The 24194-nt window shown below is 38.2% G+C and overlaps 1 protein-coding gene across 2 annotated transcripts in view; it reads right to left on the bottom strand.

Moving 5' to 3' along the window:
* The window catches only part of LOC145768196 (bone morphogenetic protein 1-like), a 31097-nt gene extending 7123 nt beyond the window's left edge, over positions 1–23974 (bottom strand). For both annotated transcript variants that reach the window (XM_082579674.1, XM_082579676.1), the window contains exons 1-14: positions 23465–23974; positions 15046–15329; positions 14210–14489; positions 13091–13249; positions 6867–6984; positions 6283–6461; positions 5685–5792; positions 4992–5117; positions 4243–4396; positions 3711–3775; positions 3140–3249; positions 2063–2215; positions 1104–1257; positions 249–405 (exon numbers count right to left, since the gene is read on the bottom strand). In XM_082579674.1, coding sequence (XP_082435800.1) covers positions 249–405; positions 1104–1257; positions 2063–2215; positions 3140–3249; positions 3711–3775; positions 4243–4396; positions 4992–5117; positions 5685–5792; positions 6283–6461; positions 6867–6984; positions 13091–13249; positions 14210–14489; positions 15046–15329; positions 23465–23675 — 2258 coding nt within the window. In that variant the 5' untranslated portion in view covers positions 23676–23974. The remainder of the gene's footprint in view (positions 1–248; positions 406–1103; positions 1258–2062; positions 2216–3139; positions 3250–3710; positions 3776–4242; positions 4397–4991; positions 5118–5684; positions 5793–6282; positions 6462–6866; positions 6985–13090; positions 13250–14209; positions 14490–15045; positions 15330–23464) is intronic.
* Between the last annotated feature and the right edge of the window lie 220 nt (positions 23975–24194).

The following is a 24194-nucleotide window of genomic DNA, read 5'->3' as shown; positions in this document are numbered from 1 at the left end:
TCATGAACTTAGTATTTACTTAGTCTATGACAACATTGTTACTTGCTTTGACAGTGCTATCAAAAGCACATTGAATGCCCGATTCTACTTTGTTAAATAACTGAAACTTCTCTTTAAAATGAAGGCATAGCCAAACGGTAGACCATACACCGGTGGATCATGCATAGCCCTACATAGACCAGTGACTTTCAACTGCCTGGTATTGCATCCGCTTGTGTTAGTCATCACTCTAAACACACTTCACACACCTGCCATCAGCGCTGAGTTCGTATCCAGGATGGCAGGAACACTTAAAACTACCCAGCGTGTTAATACATTGTTGTTGACATCCTCCATTGTTTTCAGAGGAACATTCATCGTGTTCCTTGAAGAATGTCGCAGCAAATCCTGCTTTGTTGACGGATGCTAAACATGAAAAACGGATTAACAATTTCAACCACATCACTAGAAGGATCCCCTGATTTAGTTTACTTCATGGTTTATTAAAGTGAAAGTTTAAACCTCTCGATAATACTTATCTCAGAAAGATGATCACAAACACCTCAAATATTTCATATTGCTTCATACTTCCACGTTGGCTTATCTCTTAAATTGGCTTTCAAAATGTTGGTTTGTAACTCGGGACTAAATCATAAGAAAGTAGATCTATTTTGTATACAACTTTTGAATCATGTCCAGTTTAATAAACATTCACACTTGCATGACAGTCGAAAAATAGTTATAAAACAATGTGAAGGTTTAGAAACATCAAACCAGACGGGGGATGCTTGGTGATATATCTACCACAGTAGCAAGGTGGTAGAGAGAACTCAGCAATATACTGTATAAATAAAACAGTGAAGTTTAAGAACTACTTGGCCAACGTCACAAAATAGAGTCTTTGAAAAACAATTTAAAAGGGTAGAAATTTTGCCAAGCTACAGGAATCCCGTATTGAACTATATGGCACCGGTTGATGCTGCACCATTAATCAGTGTACGAAGTAAACTTTCCAGAAAGATACTTTAATCATCAAACCAACAATTTTAGAGCTTGCTCAAAATTCTAAAATGTGACTTCAGTGGTTTTTAAGTTGAAGTCTTCGTTTATAATATCGTTATTACCATCCGAAACAAATTTGACCCAGAGAGTGTTAGAAGTTGATTTGATGTCATTCGGAAGTTGGTATCCACAGAACTTTCCAATTAGATCTGATGACTCGGAATTCCCATCCCTCACTTCAACGTAATCATATGAACAGGTATCATGGCGCTCCACCTAGCGGAAGAGATTAGTGTATTTAAATTGGTCACAATGTTTGAAAAGTAGATGATTAATTGGTGTGAAGTGTAACATCTTGTCGCAGTTTAAGGCTGATGGTGGAAAGCCAATAGTTCACTAATAACACTGTAATGATTCACGGTTTCATTAACAAAGTTGTCAAATTGTGTTCGTAATACAGTATCCCCTGTTTATTAAACCTACGTTTATTAGGCCCACCCGTTTATTAAACCCAATTTGGTCCGGTCTGCAAATACTGAATAGAGAGGAGTGGCAAAAATTTGTTTCCCGCTTAATAATCTCAAAATCATCAGGTTCCGAGTTGGGGTTAACAAGCGGGGACTACTGTATTGTAATAATTATAACTTAAAATATTGATTAAGGGTACATTAAGCAAAGTTAGTTAGACGAACTTTCCAACAAAGTTCCCTCAGTTTTCGATCTATTTCCTAGTTAATTTGGAATCCAGATTTTCAATCATCACACGATTAGAAAACTACATTAAATAGTCAAAAACACCCAATATTGTTGATTAATACTTTACTGCTTGTGGTTGTGATAAACTTATAAATTTGTTGATTCACTGCAGTGACTTTTATTCTCAGAATAAAAAAGTATATTCTAAGCTTTATTGTAGAAGTTATGGTCTACTTGAAGAGGTTTTGAACCAATAACGCAGGATTGTGGTCAGGTCCTGTTTGTATCATGGTTTGTATGTAAAGCATTGCTTCTCCTGAGTTATTCAATTCAAACCAAGATAAGGAAAACGACAAGTGTTAAAAACTCGTACATTTCAGTGTACCTGAAAAGCTTGGAATGATAATCCAACTTGGAATCCTTCAGCGACCACCACCTTCCATATGCATTCCTTATCACGCCTGTAATCGTCGGGATAGTTTGGACTTTGGATTTGTCCCGAGTTTTTTGTGATTTCTCCACCGCACACAGCTTCATACTGAAATGGTGGAAGATAAATTTTATTTCCGGTGCTATTGTTGAAGAATTCTTGTAGCCTATTTTATTACAAGTGGTTTTTGAAAAACATTTGTCAAGACGAATCGCTATTGCACCCGTAAAGACCTTCCGACTATTTCATGATAAAACACCTTACCAACATACTCAACAGAGTCCACAGGAAGCACGAAGATTGAATTCCTTACTTTTCAATCTACTTAAAACGTTTCAATCACCAAACACAATCTAAGAGTCGATATCTAGACAGTTTAAAGCAATCACCAACGTACGTTTCAACTGCTTTAAGTTCATGTTTAATTATAGATTAATTTCTTGCAAGAAACTAAGTATAGTCTCTGCTGAATATCCCATTCTGTATTTAGCTTCCGGTTTGATGATGAAAGTTTTAGGTTATCTAACGTAGACTGTAACCGCTCTTACATCTTTCGCTCAACTCTTTAAAATGATGTGTATTTCACTTTTTTCTTTTGCTTTCAACCGCATTGCAGCATATAACTTCGTAAATTTTGTTTTGTATGTTATTGCTCTGAGAATGCGCCATGCGCATTGTGATGATGCGCAAAACGTCAGTGAAGTAATAAATCAACTTGTTTGTCTGTGTTTTTACTTTCACTTTCGACAGATTAACGATGCAGCTAATGCTAGAACCGATGATTATCCTGATGAACACCCAAACTTTTCAATGTTCAACGTAAATCTTGTTTGGTGCCATCAGGTCAACGATGTAAGGACAATGACAATGTTCCATATCAGCAGAAATACTGCTCATATAATGACTAGACTAAAATCTAAGGCTCAAATTTTGTGAAAGGAAGTAGGGCTGACGTACAACAGGACAAAACAAAATGGTGTAAATATTATTAAAATTAAAAATGTTTAATCTATAAAACTATCAGGAACCTACCGACAGCTTGAACCCCGTTCCTGTATAACTGGTTGTGCTTCTAAACTTCATCCAGATCCTGCTGTCTGTAGAGACCACCTGAGGAGGAAGATTCTTCCCACAATAGCGACCTGAGATAATGGTGATTGCATTAACAGCCTCAAAGAGCTCATTATTTGCGTGATAATCGCTCATCACATTGTTCACGCAATGGTTGACATTTTGTTCAAAATTGTGATTAACTTTTGCGAACATGTAAGTGAAACATTATCAAAATTGTAAGATTAAATTTGGAAAGAAGACATTCTGAAGGGATTCGCTTTCAGTGAACTGCCCGTTGTTGTATTGACGCTACATTCGAATTGGAAACCAATAAAACATTCTAACATTGAGTGCCGACTACGGAACATACTGATATGAGTGGCCAACATCATAGGAATCCATTTTTATGACGTATCAATTAGGCAATCAACAACACATTGAAAGATTGCAGAACACCGAGAAGCTTCCACTGTCAACGATCTCAGCATCTGCTTCAACAAAGCATCAGTTATGATGCAGTTGTACACCGCAACTACGTCACTTTCCGTACCGATTAAGGGAGATTCCCTCCAATGACCATCCCGTATCTCCAGGTAGTCATGCCAACAACTGTGACTGAAACAGAGATATGTTAGCCTGGTTTATCCCAGACTTCAAATCTGTCGTTTTTTACATTGATTCAACAACTTTAGACGTTGAATCAATGTAAAAAACGACTGATTTGAAGTCTGGGATGCTTTAAGAAAACATGCGAAAAGCAGATGGACAAATGATTGGAACAAAATGTAATTTACAGAAAACATTCTGAGAGTATCGGCAGCCCAACTGCATCAAGTCATTGTTGGTGGAGGAAACGATGGTAAGTCGGGAAAGAACTTGGGGAAATGGCTTGCATCAAGAGGCTGACTCGTCCAATATTGGAGAAATTCAGAACATTAGATTCGTAGATTTCTGATTTGTTCTGTCATAAAAACTCCGTCACATTTTGGTTGACTTTGTTCTTGCGACAAGTTTCTGAAGAAAGTCAAAAACCTTCTCCCAATGTTCAACTTCTATAAGTTACTACAAATCAATCAAAGTACCTTCTATAGATGTCCAAGTGCGAAAAGTCGATAATGATTTTCTCTCCAGGGGTGACACTGATCCTCCATTCGCAGTTTGAATAAACTGGGTAAGGGTGGGGGTAGTTGGGTGAAGAAATATTCCCTGTCGTCGTCTGGAAGGTCTGTCCACATGCTAAGTAAATCAATGGAAATTGTTTTGAGATTCAGCAGTTGAATAAAAATTTAAAATATCTTCTTCCCGGAGTTACTCGAGTAGGTTTGTTTAAAACAAAACAGCTTCTAATAAAAACTAATTCAAAGTTCAGAAATATTCTGTTTTGTTTCGAAATGATGTTCAGTGAATAATTTCTTTTCGTTTCATTTCTATCAAAAAGAAATCATTCGAACAACTTTACAGTTTAGCAGTGTTGAAAATCTACAAATTACATTTTATAAGCAAGAATTGAAAAACTAATGAATAATATATCGCATCACTTAAGGTAGCTGAATAAGAAGCAATGTACCTCACATAATCTTCATGTGATGTTCATTTATTCAGCATGTGATGTTATTGTTGTGCAAATGCCAGCATTTGGTGAATGCAAAATAGCAGTGATGTTCAGCTCTATACACTAAATCAAATATGTACCGTGGTAATAGTTATGGGAAGCAACACTGAGTACATTATGTAATCCAACTTGAAATAACAAAACAAACTAAAAGAACTAAAAAAAGCAGGACGGACTCCAAAAAAATTGCAGAAACAAGGTGAACCCCCCATTACTTACTTGGGCATCTGTAGAGCTTGTTAGCCTGTCTGACGTCACCACCACTCAGCTGGGTGCGTTGCCCAATGCTGGGTCTTACTCCAGTCTCTGGGTCCACGTTGGGGCGGATTGTATCCAGAAACATTCCTACAAAGTGGGGGGAAAATGTTAAACTTCAAATTAGTGCTCAACGCGAAGTATGTCTTTAATGGCCCAAAAAGCTTAAACTGAGAGGTTTCCTTAATTACGTCATCAATCTTACATATGAAGACAAGGCTATTATGACGATGCTACGAATTTCATTGTTGAACTAGCTGGATACCTAACAGTGAACGCTTCAAAAAAAAACAAAAAAGCGATAAAATGTAATCACTTCGGTATCTGAATAGTTTGTAGGCTATAGTTATAATACTACCCAGATTCGTGAGCGGATCTATTTCTTGGGTTCACTCTTGGGTTTACTCAGTATTTCGTTTAAAGCGAAACATTAATCTAAAAGTTAGTACCCTCACACAAATCACAGATTTTAATCGACGCTTTGTACTCGACAAAGGGTGTGAGTTCTAACAGTCTGACCCATACACCGACCTGCCTTAAACCTGGGAGAAAACTTCGACCCGGCTTACCGCTCTGGAACAATCAAGCTCGTAGATGTTACGCGGAAACAACTTATTCGTGACATTTGCCAGGAACATTTCACTTAGGAACTCTAACCTTTGCTAAAAGTGTTCCTGGCGTAATGCATGATGCTGTAGTAATCGTATTTTTCACCCAATGAGTTAATTTCTCTGGAGTCCATCTTATCGAAGTTGTATGCTTGCCCTTAAATAAACAACATCGAGTGGCAATTATTTACAAGATACCATAACCGCAAGGTGGATCTCGAGACGTATTTTCATTCATTTACTGTACTCAGAACATCGTGATTCATCTCAGACAACTTTAAAGCTTTAGGCAACTAACTGTGATGGTTTAAAGTTGGTGGTGATAATTCTTAGAACACAAACTTTCGGGTCTAAAACTTAATGAAAACATTTACTTGAAAAAATTAAAAATTTAAATTATTAATATTATGTAATTGATTAAGTTCCGCTTTTAGCAGCATGATCGTTGCTCACTTTACAATGTAGATTTGTCATAGCACATGACTAGGAAACTGTGTTCCGAAAGCTAGTGCAAATCGCTACTACTACAGCGAACTTGCAGCATCAGGCTAAAACAGGTCGTTAATATCTACATTGTGAAGTATTAATATTATGATATGAAATATACGTGGAAAGCACAAAGATATTGCAAGTTTAATGCTGAAAACCTTCTTGAATATTCTTGTAAATAATCTTGATGTGTTCATCTCTGTCAGGCCGGGTGTGCTCATGCCAGAAGCCAACTACGTGGCCAAGCTCATGGACCACAATCCCAAACTTGTCACAATTCTTCCCGATTGATATCGCTTGAGGACCACCGCCTCTCCAACCCACGAAGGAACAGCATCTGAAGATTTGAAGCGTTTGAGGAGAAGATTACAAATTAATCAGCTAGTTGGATGAATTATGGCAGTGTTTACTCTGTAGTTTTCAACCAGGGGTGACCAGTGGTCACCCAACTTAGGGGTGCAAAGCTTGTTGACGTGAGGGTAAACCGCCTTTTTGAAATGACAAATACTACACCCTGCCATTTTTGCTCATAATTGGCATCTAATTTATGGCTAATTTTTCAGTTTTTCCACGGCCATCAGCCCCAACAACGGACATATTTAGATCATACACCACTGTTGGTGGTTATACATTTTCAATCGCTCATAAACCAACCAGAAAATCAGTTCGCTTTAGCATTGATCCAACGTCTGCAAATGTTGAAGCATGGTAGGAAAGGGTTGGCTTGCTATATGGGACTTACCCGCACGGGCGACGCGTAAATCTGATGTAGGATTCCTCGTTCGTCCGTTCAATGAAAGTGATGCATGTCTTACCCTCCCAATGCCTCATCGCCTGCTTGAACATCGCGCGTTGAGCCCCTGAAATGCAACAAAAGAATCAAATGTATCATCCCATCCCATCCATCACAGCGCTATTACTAGCCATGAAAGAATTGATAACCAACATTTCCAACTGAATATAAAGGAGACAGCGAAAAGATCACAAAGTGTCATCAAGAAAGAAAGTGCACAAACGGAAGTGCGGTACTTAATTTCTATTCAAGAGTTACACTTGTAACTGGGTGCACGGCAGGAGGTAATTAATGGGGCCAAAAAGGTAAATCTCCAATAGTGATAGAAATAAAGTAACTGTTATAGTGTATTTTCTGTCATAAATATGGAATTTTTATTAGGAATTAGGCCATTGGCAGCTTTGAAGTATGTTTGTACTTCCTGACATACCCTCCAGTTATATACTTGAGCCTGCGCTATAGAGTTTTAAAGTGAAGTACAGTGTGTGCAATCCTGGCCTCACCCTTTAAACACAAGGTTCGTCTGCCTTGTTTCAGCATGCTGAGACAAGTACAGTGGGGTCACTGAGTTGTAGGTTTTATATGAGACTTTTCCTATTTTATGTTTTGGTTTAAGAACTTTTCCCGAAAGCATGGGAGCATTTTTAACCCAGTGCTGGGGCTTGGTTTGGGTATGTTAGGGCGTGTACATTTTGGAGTACGCCTACACATCGCACCTACAACTACATCACAATGAACCGCCTGACAGTCAGCAAGGTGACTCCACGCCACAGCAGACGACTAGACACAGAAGACAGAAAGGCTTGCTTTCCATTTCCTCATAGCCACAGCGCTACTGAGCAAGGCGGCCTTCCGATTCTTTGCTGTCTCGCGTTCAATGTCACGCTTCTATTTGTTTGTGGAAATATTTTGTCCTTCTTGAAAAGCTTCCTTGCAAGCTAAGTCCTTGCGGTTCCACTTTAATATGAGCTGCATTGTTCCCACTCATGTTTTGGTTTCGTCTCGAATATTATTTGAGACGTCCTTTTATACAGTGTGTGATGCAACGAAACCAGTATATTACGTCATACATCAAATACCTTAGAAAGCTTGCAAAGTTTTGTATTTCTTCACGGCATCTCACAAGGATCACCCCTGTTACGATGGGTGTAATTGGAAGAACCCCTTGACCCTTGAACTAACGAGACAAAACGGTTCACGTCATAAAAGAAGAATATGATCCTCTGAAGACCTTGGGTCGAACACCAGCAAGGGCAGACGGCTGTGTGTTGGTGAGACGCAGAGACAACTGACTTGATGACTGCACAATCTCTCTTTGTGTTTTGGTGCCTCTTACATGGCGTCATTACATTTGTATTGCAGTCTATGTATCATGCAAATTGTAGCTTACTCTATGTTGGCACAATGGAGTTAAGATAAAAATGATCATTATTTCAAGAAAGACGTTAGCTGTAATTGTTTATGGTGTTCAGGATCACGCAAGAGTAGAAAAACACAACTTGATCATTTAAACAACTGAATGCAAAATTATAAGACAAGTGCATTGCAAGTGTGACAGTGATGTGGCAGATCTAAACAAGAAATTTAGAGTTTACAAACAAACGTAGAAGTTCGTTATTTGTGAAACCGAAAACTTCCGAAGTTTCCCGAGCGATTATGCCATGACCAATTTCGTTTGAAGCAACCTGTCAAGTCCCAGACGTCTATCTACCTGCAGACAAAGTTTGTCATTTGTTTACAAATTGTTTGCCCGACCTAGATGGTCACAACGATGACGTCACAATAACATCGCTTTCGCTTTGAAGGAATCCGCCACCCGAGAGGGTGTTTGCTTTTGTGAAACAAAGTCTCATGTCCAGAGTAGAACGATGAACCAAAAATCACTGTATAGATCTAAATGGGAATGCACTTAACAAAAGGGATTTTACCACACAGCTTGGTTTGTCAGGGAACTACAAAAAAATCTTTAATTAACAACCCAGCCACAAATCAATCCCTTTTTACCTAGATTATGATTTAACGTCTGCAAACGTTGAATAAATGTGAAAAAGATAGATTTACAAGCTGTGAATACGGCCTCTACAAGCCACTGTGCATCCATACCAAAATTTAAGGAAAAATTGCTGAAAGAAAGACAATCGAAAAGAAGCGAAGGTGTTCTCGAGGTTTCGTGTTCTGTAAATTGCTCGCCACTCCCTCCTTGAACAAATAAACACTGAGCCGCGCGACTGTTTCGCTACAAGCCTTTGTTGCCTCGCAATCAAATAAACAAACACTTTTGTGCAACCAGAGCACTTATGTGGGGTGGGGCACGATGAGTATGGGGTGGGGCATAGTGGGTCATTTGTGAAGTAACAATACTTGTTGGGCAACATTAAAATAAATAAAAACATGCTATTTTTTACATGTTCAAAGAGAGTTAGCCATTTCTGGTTCATCTTTTTTGACGTGCTGACTGCTGATATTTGCACAGTAATGTATTCTCTTACATTCGTATGATAAGAATCGATTTGCTACACTATAGTACTCTCTTCAAGACCATTATATTAATAAAAGCTATTTTTAACCTATTGTTCCAGTGAAAGCAATCTTAAATTAAAAACTGTCAATCAGCATAAATCAAGTTAAATCTTCAACTAATGTTATACAACTGCGAAGGCATAACTGTGACTTCTTTAAGGTGTGGCAGTTAACATTATATATCTTGTACTTGTCAAAACATGCGATTGAATGGGCTACTGCAACATACACAAAATGCAACACGTTTGCAACAGAATGAGCGGTGACTAAAGAGATGCAGGGACGGACAAGGCCGTTGAGAGAATAATCTGGGCCCGGTACCAATGAGATTCTTTGGCCCCATATCAAGAAACTTCACAGAAAAAACTCGCTATATCCAAACAATACACGGTGGTTTCTTCAAGCTCCCGGGCCCCTTGGAAAAACTTGGGACCCTTAAAATCTTGCCGGACCTGGGTCTACTACCGTCTGGACCCCTTGCCAACGCTGCTGGTCAAGAATAAAGTACAACCTTGGTAGGACGGACGTAGTAGGTCGGAGTCAAACACGAGGAACATGAACAAGTTCAGTGGAACTACTTCGTTTGTGGTGGTATGCATTATGACTTTCATCGTTTCATTGTGCACAACATTCCTTCTTCTGATGGCAACAGACTAGAGTCTAACCTAACCTAACGGCTTCTAACCGTTAGACCACCACATGTTGTTGAAAAGAATAACCAGCTTTATTCAACATCTTGTGGCAGCTCAATCTGTAGTCACCAGAAGAACGCAAAAAAATTTACAATTAAAATTTGAATTCACCATGTGTACTGTATGTTCACTCTGAAGATGTGCACCACCACGTACAAAACGTCAGTAAATCGTTCAAAATCTTCATTTGTTATGCATTTGTTTTCTGATTCATTAGATTACTGCAGCTGATGTCAATACAGTCAGTAATTTGATGAACATCCAAAATATCGGGCAGTGGCGTTTCATTACCGGAAGTTAGGGTGCTGATATCCAAGTCTTTGAATTACTTACAAATTCAATACGAGATCATAACATTTTCTTTCATTAGTTCCAACAACTTCCTTTTTAAGCTTTATCACTACACAACGTTGATTGATCGTCATCTGATGAGAAATCAATGTCCAATTGGCAACTCTGGTTGTAGAAATAAATTAAGCCAAAAGCAACAAACGAAATACATTTCAACGATGATCTCAACCTCGAAACGCAAAAACAACATTAAGATTAAAAGTGAGAACATATATTTTTTTACTTTGCCTGACATTAAAGCGCAATCACATTTTCTGTTTATATTTGCAACAAATTGACTGGTTTCTTCGAAGATGTTTTACATGAGGATTATCTCAGCCATTTCTACGCGTAACTCCACAGAACTCAAGGTTGTGCTTGTCCCACAACAAACACAAATAACATGTAAACAGTGGTTGTTCTCGACATAATCTTGTGAAAGTATTTCAACTGACTGAGGGAGGAAAACCTTTTAAAATCTAAACCAAATATATCATATTTACATTTAAAATCCAGTCAATGACAGGATTTTGCTACGTCAACCCCATCCTCAGGTACATGCTACTAGTCCCACGACCACTGTTTACAAAGTGTCATAACTCATTACCTTAAAGGTTTTAGAGAAAAGTGAGCAGAAAGTCATAAATAAAAGGGTAAGTGCAAACTCATCATGCCAAGCTGATTACAATACCTCAACCTTTTTCCCACATTCTTAATCAAGTTTATGGTCTCGTTATGATTTAGGTTTTAGCGGTGGTCAACGGTCTCCATTTAACTGAGCGTATTCCTGGAACAAATTCTTTCCTCCATTAAAAGTTGATTTTTTATGCATGCGGTGTAGCTTAGGCAATCGTGAAATATTTGAAATTCTATGACTCATCATTGACTATTTTCGTTTAATAATGTTCTATTTCCGTACATCGATGACTAAACAGTTCCAACAAGCAACGCAATGTGATAATGTCTGAACTTAAAACAGTTTTGTCCAAACAAGTAAATGTCCATTTCTAAAAATATCAAGGAAACTTCAATTGTCTTCGAGCAAACCTGTCACCTCGTACAAGCACAAAGGAGGTGACATCTAGTGCCAAAGTGGCGACTTGTTAAGTCACAATTGCTTCCTGGATATAAAGATTTAAGTTTTCGTTGAACTTTATGAATCAAGATCCAGCAGACAAAAGGACACTTTGTTCAGCTCTTGGAGTCTTCACTGGGGAAATATTTTTCCGATTGTTGTTATGATGTTCGTTTGTGTCAGAACAATAGCGACTTCCAATAATTGTTTTAAGCACAAGTGGGATTATGCTAAAATAATTCAAAAGTTGGATTGTGCCATGTGCGTGATACAGCCACAGTGAAAAACACCCAATGAGGTCAATGAGGCAAGGTTCTCAAGGTCGGATCCAGCCCTAAAGACTCCAAAATCTTTCTGGCTTTGCAACTGCGATGGAACTTCTCAGCATGACTCACATAAAACTTCTTTTTTTCTATTTCGTAAGGTTTACTGCAAACCTTTAACTTAAAGTTTGGATATTTCACTCATAAACAGATCAATAAATTGTTAAAAACGGTTTAAATTGTTGTTATCGAAGCAAGTGTGTCAAACGTTGTAGCGAGCCGACTACAACGAAAAACACCGCCACGTTAACAGAAACAAACTGTACAAGGTTTTAGTATGTCAACAAACAATCCATACAAACTCATTTGAATGAGTACGTTTAAAAAAGTACAGCTAGCCAAAAACAAACAGCTTCCCAAAGGTAGGCAGTCATCCATGCACAATCATTATAATATTTGGCTGATAAACAATGCGGGAAGATACTGTCGTCTGCTAAACAAGCGTGTCGGAGCGACGATAATAGCAATATGACGAATTGAGATACAATCTACTAGACTCCATTCTCATGCCCCACAAGTCTCAGCAAATATGCCTGAGAGCAATTAACTTTCAACCACTTCACTACGTTGAATCAACCAACTGAAACGTTACAAATTCATTTAAGTAAACCAATATGACTCTTCATAATGAGATAGTCAATTGAATAGAAAGACTAATCTTATGATTTTTATTTCTGACAAGATCTTATTTGCTGGTAAATACGGTCTCAGGTATTCAACAATTTGCTACTTGGATTTTTGCTTATCTTAACGCAGCGTGATATATTCTTTGCTATAGAGTCGAGTTGCGTCGTTCAGTTTCCGAAATACCGTTTGCTTTTCTAATATAACAAACAGTAAGTTTTATCTATCTTTGAATTTCTTGCCAAGAGCTTTACGGAAGCCGAAGATGTTTTCAAGCATTTCATTTTTGCATTTTAATGCAATGTTAGTTTGCTTTACTCATTTTAACTACTTGACTTTTCCATTGTTTGACAAAACTGAATTACAGAATTATTTGAGCTAATGTGATAAACTACAGTTGAATTGACCGAAAGTTCAAAAAGGGATTTTGAACCAGAGCCCGGGAAAGTGTTAGGGACCCGAAATGTTTCTAAAGAGACCGGGAACAAAAAACACGCATGCTCTTTGAGTCCTATTGTTTTTCAATGTCTTGTTTGGGGGGCGATTCTCGTATTGGTATAGGACCCAAACTTTCGTATCAACCATGTTAAAGTAAATATCCTCCCTCACCTGTAAAGTTTGAGCTGATGTAGTATGGGATGACACCATGAGGCCAAATCCTCTCCGGTCTTCCTGTGGCTGCTCTCCTGATCCTCTTGTGGACATCCTCTACTCTTTGCATCCTGGTCCGGTACCGTAACCCTATTTTTCTTCCTCGGCGCTTTCTTCCTGGAGAAGATGATATAGTTTTAAGAACTGGAGCAGGATCGAAATAAAAGAGGAAGATTTGATGGACAGAATAATATGGAAGAAAAAGGTTCAGGTAATCGTTGCATGGAGAAAATCAAAAGCTCCAACTAATGGGGTTCAAACTCAAATTGGATGTTGAAAATACTGAACATTTTTCATTTAGTGAAGAATTTCCACTGAATTTAAATCTTATTTTAAAAACCAAAAATGAACTGCAGAAATAGAAGTAAACATATAGTAAATGCTGTACTACCAGAAGATTGTTTCGGACAGTTCTTGTGTGTTTGCGACACGCAGAAAGTAGCCTATATGCTGCAACCAATTTGTAAGCGAAATCTAACATCTCGGTGTCAAAAACAGCGTTGCATCATCCAAAGCTGTTTGGGACAACAAGATAAGAGCCAACAGCACAAGATATTTTGTGAATTAAACAAATGTTATGAAAGGTCAAGCAACATTGCCATGCTTTATACAACGAGCGGTAATGGAGAAAAGAGCACAGTTGTTTGCGCAACATACAACTTTAAAATTTTGTAATCCAAGGTCTTCGTTCAAAGCCTCTACAAGTCGACAAGTATGCAAAACTGAGAGGAACAACCTATCAGAGGCTTTGTCAGTCCGAGGATAAAAATTCAAACACCAAACCACCATTATTGTTGCTAACACCTTTATTTCTTATTATTGTTATTACTACTTGTAAACTAAATTTATTTGTATCTTGGTAACCACAAAGCAATCTCAGCTTCATTCTGAGTAAAAGTGTTGTAGTTCACTTGTAATAAAGTTGTACTTAAAACGATTCAATCAGTGAAATCCCAAACTGCAACCAGATTATTTGGACTTGTGCATGCACGTTGAATACAAATCTTCATCAATGTTGATGGACGTTGTTACGTCATAAAGGTAGTTTTATTTAAATGTCCGTGGCGTAACAATTACCTTTCCTCTTCTTTCCTTTTCCTTTTCTTTTTCTTTTTCCCTTTCTTCGTTTCCGAGAACGACCTTGCCTTGTAACGTCATTATTAGTGAAGTGTTTCGCTCGTCTTCTGCGATTTGCTTCGTTGTCAATCTCTCGAGCAATCTGACGCAGATCTGGGATTCCAGTTTGAAAAGAATATACGTCATGACCGTCTCTTCGCTGTGATTGGCTAAGACTTGAAGGTGTTGTTGCATATCTTTGTTGTGATTGGTTGGAAGGACTGGGTAAAGTTACATCAACCTTAATAAAAATGCAATTCGTTGGTAAAGAGCACAAAGGTAAAAATGAAAGTTGGCTGCCTCCTCAAAAGTGTCATGCAAGTATCGAAGTTTTGTGTGGTCTACAATGTTCCAGAGTAGCGAGACATGGATTTTAAGAGAGAACTGGCAATCCTGTAAAGAACAAACAGGGCAATAGCAATAGTGAGAACAATCTTCATGTCTTCCTTTCAAGCATGTGATTAAGTGTCTTGTCGCACAGTTGTGTGGTTTTCAAGAGGAAACGAACACCGCTTTATCGGATGGGATTGCTTCGACGACACCCGTTGCTTCCATTGTTGGGCAATAATCAAATAATGACAAACAAATAAATCATTGTATTATAACTTAACAATAACATTATTAACATCATATATTGTGACATTATAACTTTAGATATGGCAGTTCATGCAAGTTTAACTGTTAGTCATCTTGATGAAAGTTATTGGCCATGTAATAAACCAAGAATGGTCACAGATGTTCCACAAATTCTCAAGTATTCTTTGGTTGACGTCAACTACATAGCAACAAGTTCTGACCTGTAACGATGCATTGCCATGACGACCGTCATCGTTTCTTCCGCTCTCGTGAAAGTTGTTACGTAAAAATGGGGGAGGTAGATCTGTGGAGGACAGCGTCTGCATCTTTCGATGACGACCTTTCCTCCTTCTGAACTTCTCATTCGATTGCGACTCTGATCTTGGTTGATGAGGAATATTGTTGACTGGAGCATGTCCGACACTGTCGACAAAATCTTGAGCGGTTTCTCCAAAAAGATTTTCAACATCCTCTTCATCTAATGCGATATCTCCAAGGAACATTCCTGAAAATGAGGATCAGTTCAAGTTTGAAGAAGCTAGAATAGAAACAATAGTATTCCAGTAGGTTAAAAGATACCATCATGGCTGCCTCTGTTGAAGACATATCAAATGGTACTCAGACAATCAGCTTAGATATGTGCCTTTAAGAGTTTTATCAAATAATAAAAAAAATCTCTCAGTCAATACGGCAGTGGATTGTCACAAGAATGAAGAAGTAGGCAGCTATTCGGGTTAGTTATTGCTACATCCACCTAGCTCCAGCAGAAACGTTAATGGAGCGCAATTGCATTTTTATGCCTTAATATTATAATAATGTTTTTGAAAAAGCAGCTTCTTTTGTGACAAGTGCACCAAGTTTCAAAACGCGACTGTCAAAATGTCACAATCACGTCGAAGTCTATTGCGATGAAATTGTGACGTCACAATGTTATTTTATCAGTATTTTTGCTAAAGATGGAGCGGAAACAATGAACGCTCCGTTGTCCTCAGTGTGGTACCCCGCCAGTTACAAACAATGGGAATTGTTATGGAACAAATCTGTTCAAACTGGCGAGTTATTGAACGTCACAATTGTCGTATTAGCTCATAACTGTCACCATGTGGGATTAGTTGCAAGGCAATGATTGTTATCTTTAGCTTTCAATTTTGACCCCCCCCCCATTGTTTGAACAGCGCGACCTTGCTGGGTGATGACAACCACAGAGGGCCTGAAACGAGCCTTACTGAGATAATAACGCAATGGTTAAAAAAAACTTTCACTGAAAACCAGAAAAGTACAAAACTTAAAGTCAAGTACATTCTGTAATGAGTCACTTTCCCACTCAAAGCCTCCAACAAGTCAATTTACATTTATTAGCACTGCACAGTGCGTCTGCTGCGGATTTTTCGTTCTCAGTTGTAGCTTTAGCTGTAGCTGCGCATTTATCAGTAAAGTGGGCCACTCTCGTACATTGAAAGTTACATTTTTAGCATACAACCCAGGCCATGATCCTAGGACGCAAACAGCGGAAAACATTGCATCTCGATGTTTACATACAAACAAACAGCCCTGATTGTGACGTAAGAAGCAACGGTTTTGCAGAGTAACAATAGGAAATGGACGCTGCCACAAACACCTTTCAATAATAACCTTGTTCATGGTAAAAAAGGGCTATAGATCTCTAGTGTTGCTTCGAATTTTTAGTAAACCACAAAAAAGGTGTAATATAAACTGATTTTTGGGCTATTATTATGCAACAATGTCACTATATTGGGGAGTTATTTCGTCACACTGAAACCTCACTTAGCTGTCATCATCCACGGGATAATCGTAAATTTATTCTGAGATTGACAATGATTTGACATTTCCACAATCTAAATCTGGAAAAGGATCGTTCTCATGCTTAATGCATTCCACATTCACAACCCATTAAGGAATGCTGCATTGCCAGATTGATCCTGCGATGAGTTGCAGCTATCAGCTCAAGCATCTTGGAGTGACCTCCTTGCTAATGGCGACAAAATGTTATTATCACGTCATAATAACGTCTTGCCAACATTGCGAGCCTGACTTCAAGGTTCAGCATTTTTGCTCTTTATTTAAAATCGTTGGACGTTATAAGAAAATTTAAAGGATAAGTTAAATTTAGAGGAAAAGCAAATTTAAAGGAAGACACAGATTGAAGAATTTTGTGGCTTCATTCGATATCTTCCACGCATTGATTCTCTGACGCAATGATTATGTTGTCACATCGCTGTTGACACAACTGTACGAATCGCGTCTTTTTCGTTCAGCAGCAATTGTTTATTTTAGAGTTAAAAGCAGATAACCGGTTCACTCAGACAACAAATCAGTCATTTTCCGCATTGATTCAAAGTAGGAACATTTGCTGGTTAGGTGAAAGCTACAACTAAATGAAACATTTGTATCCTCACCGCACAATGGTGTAAATCATTCAAATTATTATTGACTTGTTCAAAACCAGTTTTAATTATTTAGCAGTTTAAAGCTCGTTTAATCTCGAATACTGATGCAACTCAACAGAAACACTTTGCGCTAGTGTTAAAATATTTATTAGATGTCTTTATACTTTTATCATAATCTGACTAAGAGTCTATCATTTAAGATTTAGATTAAGTGGACGGGAAGGCGAGGAAGCCAATCTTCGTGTCCACCTTCAGGCATGCCTTTAAGTGTTCTGCCAAAGACACAAAAGAACGCTTCCAACAGGCATTGAACCGACGACCTTTGGCGTGTCGTTCTTATTCACGTAGTTAATCTTTATAGCGATAACGGGAACACATCTTGAGTTAATTCAGTTTCACTTTGTACATTTACGGTTGTTATTATGCTAAGAATTTTATATTTATCCCAATTTCTATCACATTTTACCTTCAAACTGTGGTGAAACATTTTTAAAAATATTGAAAATTCCAATCAAGCAACCAGTATGAACTGATCGCACGCGCCTACCAATAACTCTTCCAACCAGGAAAGTCAGTTACAAACTTTATACACAAGAAACATTCAAATAGATTAATTGCAGTCAGCAATCTAATCGGTTACCACTGGCAACCATTGTGAGACGACAAGCACAATTTAAATTGTGACCGTCACAGATGGCAACACAAAAGGAACATTGTCCTGATAACAATAATTCATCATGGCTGTCTATTATATCGACTCTAACAATTGAAGATGTTTTTAATTTATGTTTTTCAGACATAAACTAAATGTTAAGCCGTTGAAGTGCGGTTCTAACACAAAAGACCGCGACGTCTCAAACGCGAAAATTTAGATGTGTCAAGACGTAATAAATCAGCAGCTAATTAAACGCGATGACGAATTAAGTTTCCCGCGAATACTATCGTTCAAACAACGAGAGCCATGGTGCTTATAAATATAACAAGCGAATATTTACAAACGATTGTTGCGTGAATCTTTGAAGAATGCCGCTCAGTACCGATATTATGACGTCACCGTGTGCTGCCAAGTCTGCGGAGAATGCACACTTGCACAGGCTAAGGGTTGGATGTACCAACAGGTGATTAATTATCAACCGATTAGACTAATCTGCTGATTTAAGAAACTTATTTCGAGTACTGCGTTTGTCGCATGAGCCAATTGTAATACGTTGGAAATGGCTGCTGTCAAACCAACAATGAATTTACTTTAGAGGCAGGTGAGGGTCGTTGGAGAAGGTCAAAGGTCAATAATAATAAATTAACGCCTTTCTTCACAATAATAAATTGTTGAACAATATTTTTCAAAATTTTGCTGGTGATAGAATTAAATTTTGATAAAAATCAAGACCTCATAGAAATAAAATTATTCATGGATTACGTTGATTCAACGTTTAAAGTAAAAATAATAAGTTTAATTTAAATAAACAACCAGCAAATAAGTTTCCAGAGAAAATTGCTTTAATTTGGCAAGTACTCAGCCTGCCCAGGTTTGTTCACCTGTCTGAGTGTGATAATGACAACAAGAAAGAATTTATCATCAATTCGTCATTTCTGACGAGTTCACAATTTTAAACTAAAATCTAATATCTTTGATTGCTTCAACTCACTCAAGAATTTGATAGTTTGTCTTTCCCTTGAAGAAATTCAATAAATTGTGTTTGATCTGTTACGTCACAACAGGAAGCGAGAGCGCGGTTCATTGTCATTCACAACCCAGAAATATTTTCGCACAATTTGCGGTTTCGCGGTGGAAAGAACAACGGACATTATGATAATTTCTTTAAACAATGAATTGTCCATGGAATCAAGCAATTAGACTTTGTCCGGAGTGACGAAGCCTAATTACAGCCGGTGATCGCGAGACAGCGCGACATAACTGCCCACACAATTGACTTTGAACCTAAACAAAAATATATCATCGTGACGTCACAAAGCTAAACCCCAGCTCTATCCTGAAAGTGCCGTTCCAGCGTTAGGGGCTGTCACGAGACGAAATGCGATGAGTGATTGAAGATCTTTAAGTCCGTTGCTCTTGTTCTATTGCGGCAATTGTTGCACAAAAGCGACTTTCGCTTAGTGCCAAAAGAGAACTGGGGTAACGGAATATTGGAAAATCCCAGGATGATGAGGGATTTAATGCTTTTCCATGGATGTGTCACTGTCATTAAACAGCACATATCCCTTCCCTAGCAACTAGAATCGCCCGGTAGAAACTTTTATACTCCATAATGAGAAAGAATTATTGATCAGTAAAGGAAGAGGAGGGGGTCGTCAGAAAGCAAGATGGTTCGGCACAGTGATGGATTATATCAGGATCAACATAACTGACTTGACGGAGGTAGCGAGGAATTGGAAGTTATGGAAAAGGATAACAGCATTTATATAGCGCCACATCCAGAGTGCAAACTGTGCTCCTAGGCGCTGTACATGACGATGATGATATAATAATACTTTCAATCATAATGTTCAGTAAAATAGAATGAATCATAAAGTGATCGGGAGTCGGAACCGAATGAATGGATTATGAAGAAGGCTCGTGACGTTATCAATTTCTACAACCTCATGATATAAACAGTTTTATACTCAGCATGTCTGTACCTGGGTTCACTTATTGTTCTCGACATGACAATGCCAATTACCATTGATTAAAATTCCATCACAGACATTAAAATTGTACACAAGAATTACCAACGTTATAACGTTTCCTTCATTACAATTTTGTAAAGCAACGTCGGACGGAAAAGATTAGGCAAAATAAAACTGTTTATTATGTTGAAAATATTATTTAAGAAAAAATTATAGAAAAATATTTTTTGTTTTAATCGACGATATTTTGCAGTATATAGAATAGTTGAGGCTGTCATACCTCATTCCTTGTTACAATACCACAAGAAGACAACAAGAAAATTTAAATCTTTTGTTTACAAATCTTATTAAGTTAATCTCATTTCAATCAGAAACGCATCAACTCTAGCGAACAGCTGTTGATTATTTTGTGTTTGTTTATACTCAATACTTCTCAAAATCCTGTATATCCTAAATTGTTATTAAAGCTTTTGTTTTGATTTTTTAATTTAACCATAAACAAAAATAAAAACCCACAAACACTCAGGAAAAGTTTACATGTTTGTTACGCAATAAAGAAAACTCTCTGCCATTGCTCTGATGATGGAATTAAAAACTAGTAAAACTTTTCCATGCCAATCTACATTAAAATAATTTGAGCTCAAAATGCACTGCCATCGTACCGCTTGGTGTTTCTACAACATAAGTTTCCTTCTATTTTCTACTGACATGGACAAAGCAGTCCAATTGTTCAACTAAACGTTAATTAGGACTTCCCAGACATGGAAATCAGTAACTTGTTACATCTATTTAACATCATCAAACGTTAAATCATTGCAAGAAAGAACTGATTTGCTGACCAGACGTCATGTTGCTGCGGCATGCATAGGTGAAGCCTGTGAGGCAGCAAATTAAAAAATGATCATTTTGTAATTTTGGTTGATTACTTATAGCAGAAGCACAAAACTTAAAAGTCTAATTATGCACATAACGACGATTTGTCATCTCAAGAAATTGTTTACATATTAAGCTTTTGTTTAGAAGATTTAAAAAGTATATTTGTAACACAAACAGTGAGCAACGCCAAACATGTTGATGAACAGTCTAAGAAAACAATGCCACCAGTTGTCATGTGCTAAGTTAATTTTCACAGTCAGTCGTATTTATTGGGGGTATCGATATTGCAATACAATGTATGTCTGGCATATGTATGACTTTAATGTCTGCAACACTTTATATCATCAACCAATTTATTAATTGTGTAGAGTTCAATTAGTGAAGATTCCAAGCTATCAGGTCATTGACAGGTTTGACGTGTGGAATTGGGAATTTGTCTTTTATTCTTTTCCCCCCATTGCAAATTTGGATGGACGGCGGTTGCGACCAACAAGTAACTTCCAGCTGCTATCCCACGTGAGTCGCTAATCTGACCAACCATATAATACAAAAAGTCAATTTGTCAAGTAAAACTTGAAAGAGTGTTGTTGGATCAAAGAGGGACGATGGGAGACATGAAAGGCGAGATTTTCCAACTTTTTCAACTGACCACTCAAGACAAACATGCAGCCAATGACAAACAAACACGTCACAACAACAACCTGCAGCATCGTAACGTCACAATCACATTTGTTTGAGGTAAAAAAGACATTTTTATATTTCACGAGTGAAGCTGTGACAGTGCAAGTAGTAAATTAGTCTTTGGGGAAATTGAGATTTATTTCTCGGATTAAACTGAGAGCATTCGCAAATTTAGATTTATTTTTAAATTTATTTATTATAATAATATGGTTCCAACTCAGCTACTCAAAAGAAGAATGAGAAGATAAGATTCTCATCATAGTGAGACTTCAGCACTAATGAGAGTGGGGAGGTTAGTTCCTTTCTCTCGGCTGTCATCTCTTCAACAACTATGTCCACCCAATTTATTACACCTGGATAGAGATGAACCGTGTGTATCAACAACCAGTTTAAGCTGGGAGTCGAACTAGGTTTACATAATTGGAAAGCCAAGCCTTATCCGTTGCGCCATCCCACCGCTGTAATGTAGACACGCCTTAAATATGTTGGGCCTTAAATGGCTAAATGGACAGAATGTGTGACAGAAGATAATATGGAAATAGTAGGAGCAAAGGAAGAAAATGCTGTTGACAGAGTGATGTGGAGGACTGCAATCTGCTCCGGCTACCCCACTTGAAGTGGGAATAAAGCCAGTAGAAGAAGCAATATTTTCTGAGCAAAAAAAAAATATAAAACCCAATAGTTTTTAATTTATCAGAGGAATTTTTTTACATGTTTTTAAACTGCAAACAAAGATTGATTTAAAAGCGTGCTGTTCAGTGTTCGATAAATTCCATTGACGGCCGACACAATCACCAGATCTACGATGAAAGTGCCAATGTGCTTGGATAACAGAGTTGCGCGGTGAAACATTACGCGGAACCAAAGAAGCCGGTAACAGGTCATTTTGAGGAACAACGACTCTCAGAATGAGTTAACAAAGTTACAATAGGTATCACTGCCAGGCCCGGATTTAGGGGGGGCAGAGGGTGCAGGTGCCCCGGGCCCCCCGACGTTTAAAGGGCTCCCTACGTGAAAAAAATGTGATTTTGTGTTATTTTTTTTCTTTCAGCCTTTGAAGTTTGTGCAAAATGCTGTGCTGGATTCATGCTACTGAAGACGTAGAGGTGGTTTTTCGCGCCGTAGGCGCTAAAAATTTTTTTGCACGGGGGCTCCCCGATCTAACAGTGCCCCGGGCCCCCATCAGCTAAATCCGGCCCTGATCACTGCCTCCTCCTGGGTTCAAACCAGCGTCCATCCGCGCAGTAGGGATTCATAGTCAAGCTGGCGAGACAACGCTGGTTAGCTCATTATTTGTGCAGCCTGGGAAGCCTGGCTTGGGACGACATGCAAACAACATCCTGGTTGACGTTATAAAGAAGCAAGTGTTCTACAAGTTGTCTGACAATAAAAGACAACTAGTCTCAAAACGAACATCCTGAAATCGGACCCGTTTGGTCGCGTTGACAGGAGGCAACACTTCCATTAATTAGTGACGTCACAATAGGGGCTGTGTAAAGTTACTGCCGACAATTTACCGACCACCCTGCGGCGTATGGGGCCGATAGATTGCTCCACAGTCATGTGACGTCAAATTTGCAAACCCAGACAAATTGGCACGGCCATTGCAAGCAACACGGCATGCGCTGTGACGTCACAATACAACCACAAAGCAGCGACACTACCCCATGCTGCTGACCCTGTGCAAGCGTCTCGTCAATGACGTCATCAATGACGTGCAAGCAGCGATTGCTGTTTTACCGATGACATCGGCATTCAATAAATTAAAAATCAAAAATCATTTCAAATGAAACTTCATTCTAAAAAAATTAAAAAAGCAATGATAAAAACATTGAAACTGGGTCAAATATCAACATTTTATAAAAATCAACCCAAACAGAAAAACATTTCCTCCACTTTACCGAGGTCAAGCTTTGAATAACTTAACAAAGTGTTTTTAAAATGCCTTGCTGGTTAAGATAGCAGTGATAACAGATAGTTACATAATCATAGTAAAAGCGAATATCACAAAGCATTTAATTTTGAAACAATTGTAGCCATGCAGACTCACGAGCTTTGCAAGGATCTTTAGTGGATTCTGGATCTTGGTCGATGTCTTCCCAAAATATTTCTTCAGGTTCTGAGCTTGAACGAACAGTTGGAGCAGGATGGGTAGTGAAGCCTCCTGCTACCCCAGTACATTTTAGAAACGCTTGCGGGAAAGCGAAGGCTAATATCAGGCAAAACACACGAAATGTTGCCGATGATGGCAACTGTTGCATGCTGCAACAATTATTTTATTGACTTTTGTATAAATTCCTTCCGCTTAAAATTCCAATTTTACTTTGAAAAATATAATTGTTTTCATGCACTTTTCCAAACTAAGTTCTTTGTTCTTCCAACCGCTTTGTATCCAAAAGTGTTTTGCAAACACACTTTGTTCAGCAAGTCCTGTATAATATTGAAGCAATGACCATTTCACCTCGCGTGCAATCGATTTTGAACTTTTCTTTACAGTTTACAACATAGAAAAGCCGTTGACGTTTCGGAACAACTTCTTGTGTGAAAACAGTTGAGAAAGTTAGAGATTTCAACTCATCAAGTCCACTGACGACTTGCTGCTGCAAGCGACAAACATAACTCGCTGCCTTTTTCTTTTCATCTCGATGGCGCGTGCGGGGTTTATGACGTTGACAATGCTTTGTGTGATTGGCGAAGTGAGATGCTTTCGTCCCATTCCGAACCAAAGATCGGAATCGGTGGGAAAACGCTTAATAATCTCAACGTTTCACGCCATTTGC

This window comes from Aplidium turbinatum, chromosome 4 (assembly GCF_918807975.1).
Source record: "Aplidium turbinatum chromosome 4, kaAplTurb1.1, whole genome shotgun sequence".
NCBI lineage: Eukaryota > Metazoa > Chordata > Ascidiacea > Aplousobranchia > Polyclinidae > Aplidium > Aplidium turbinatum.
This window is presented reverse-complemented; position numbering and strand designations above follow the sequence as displayed.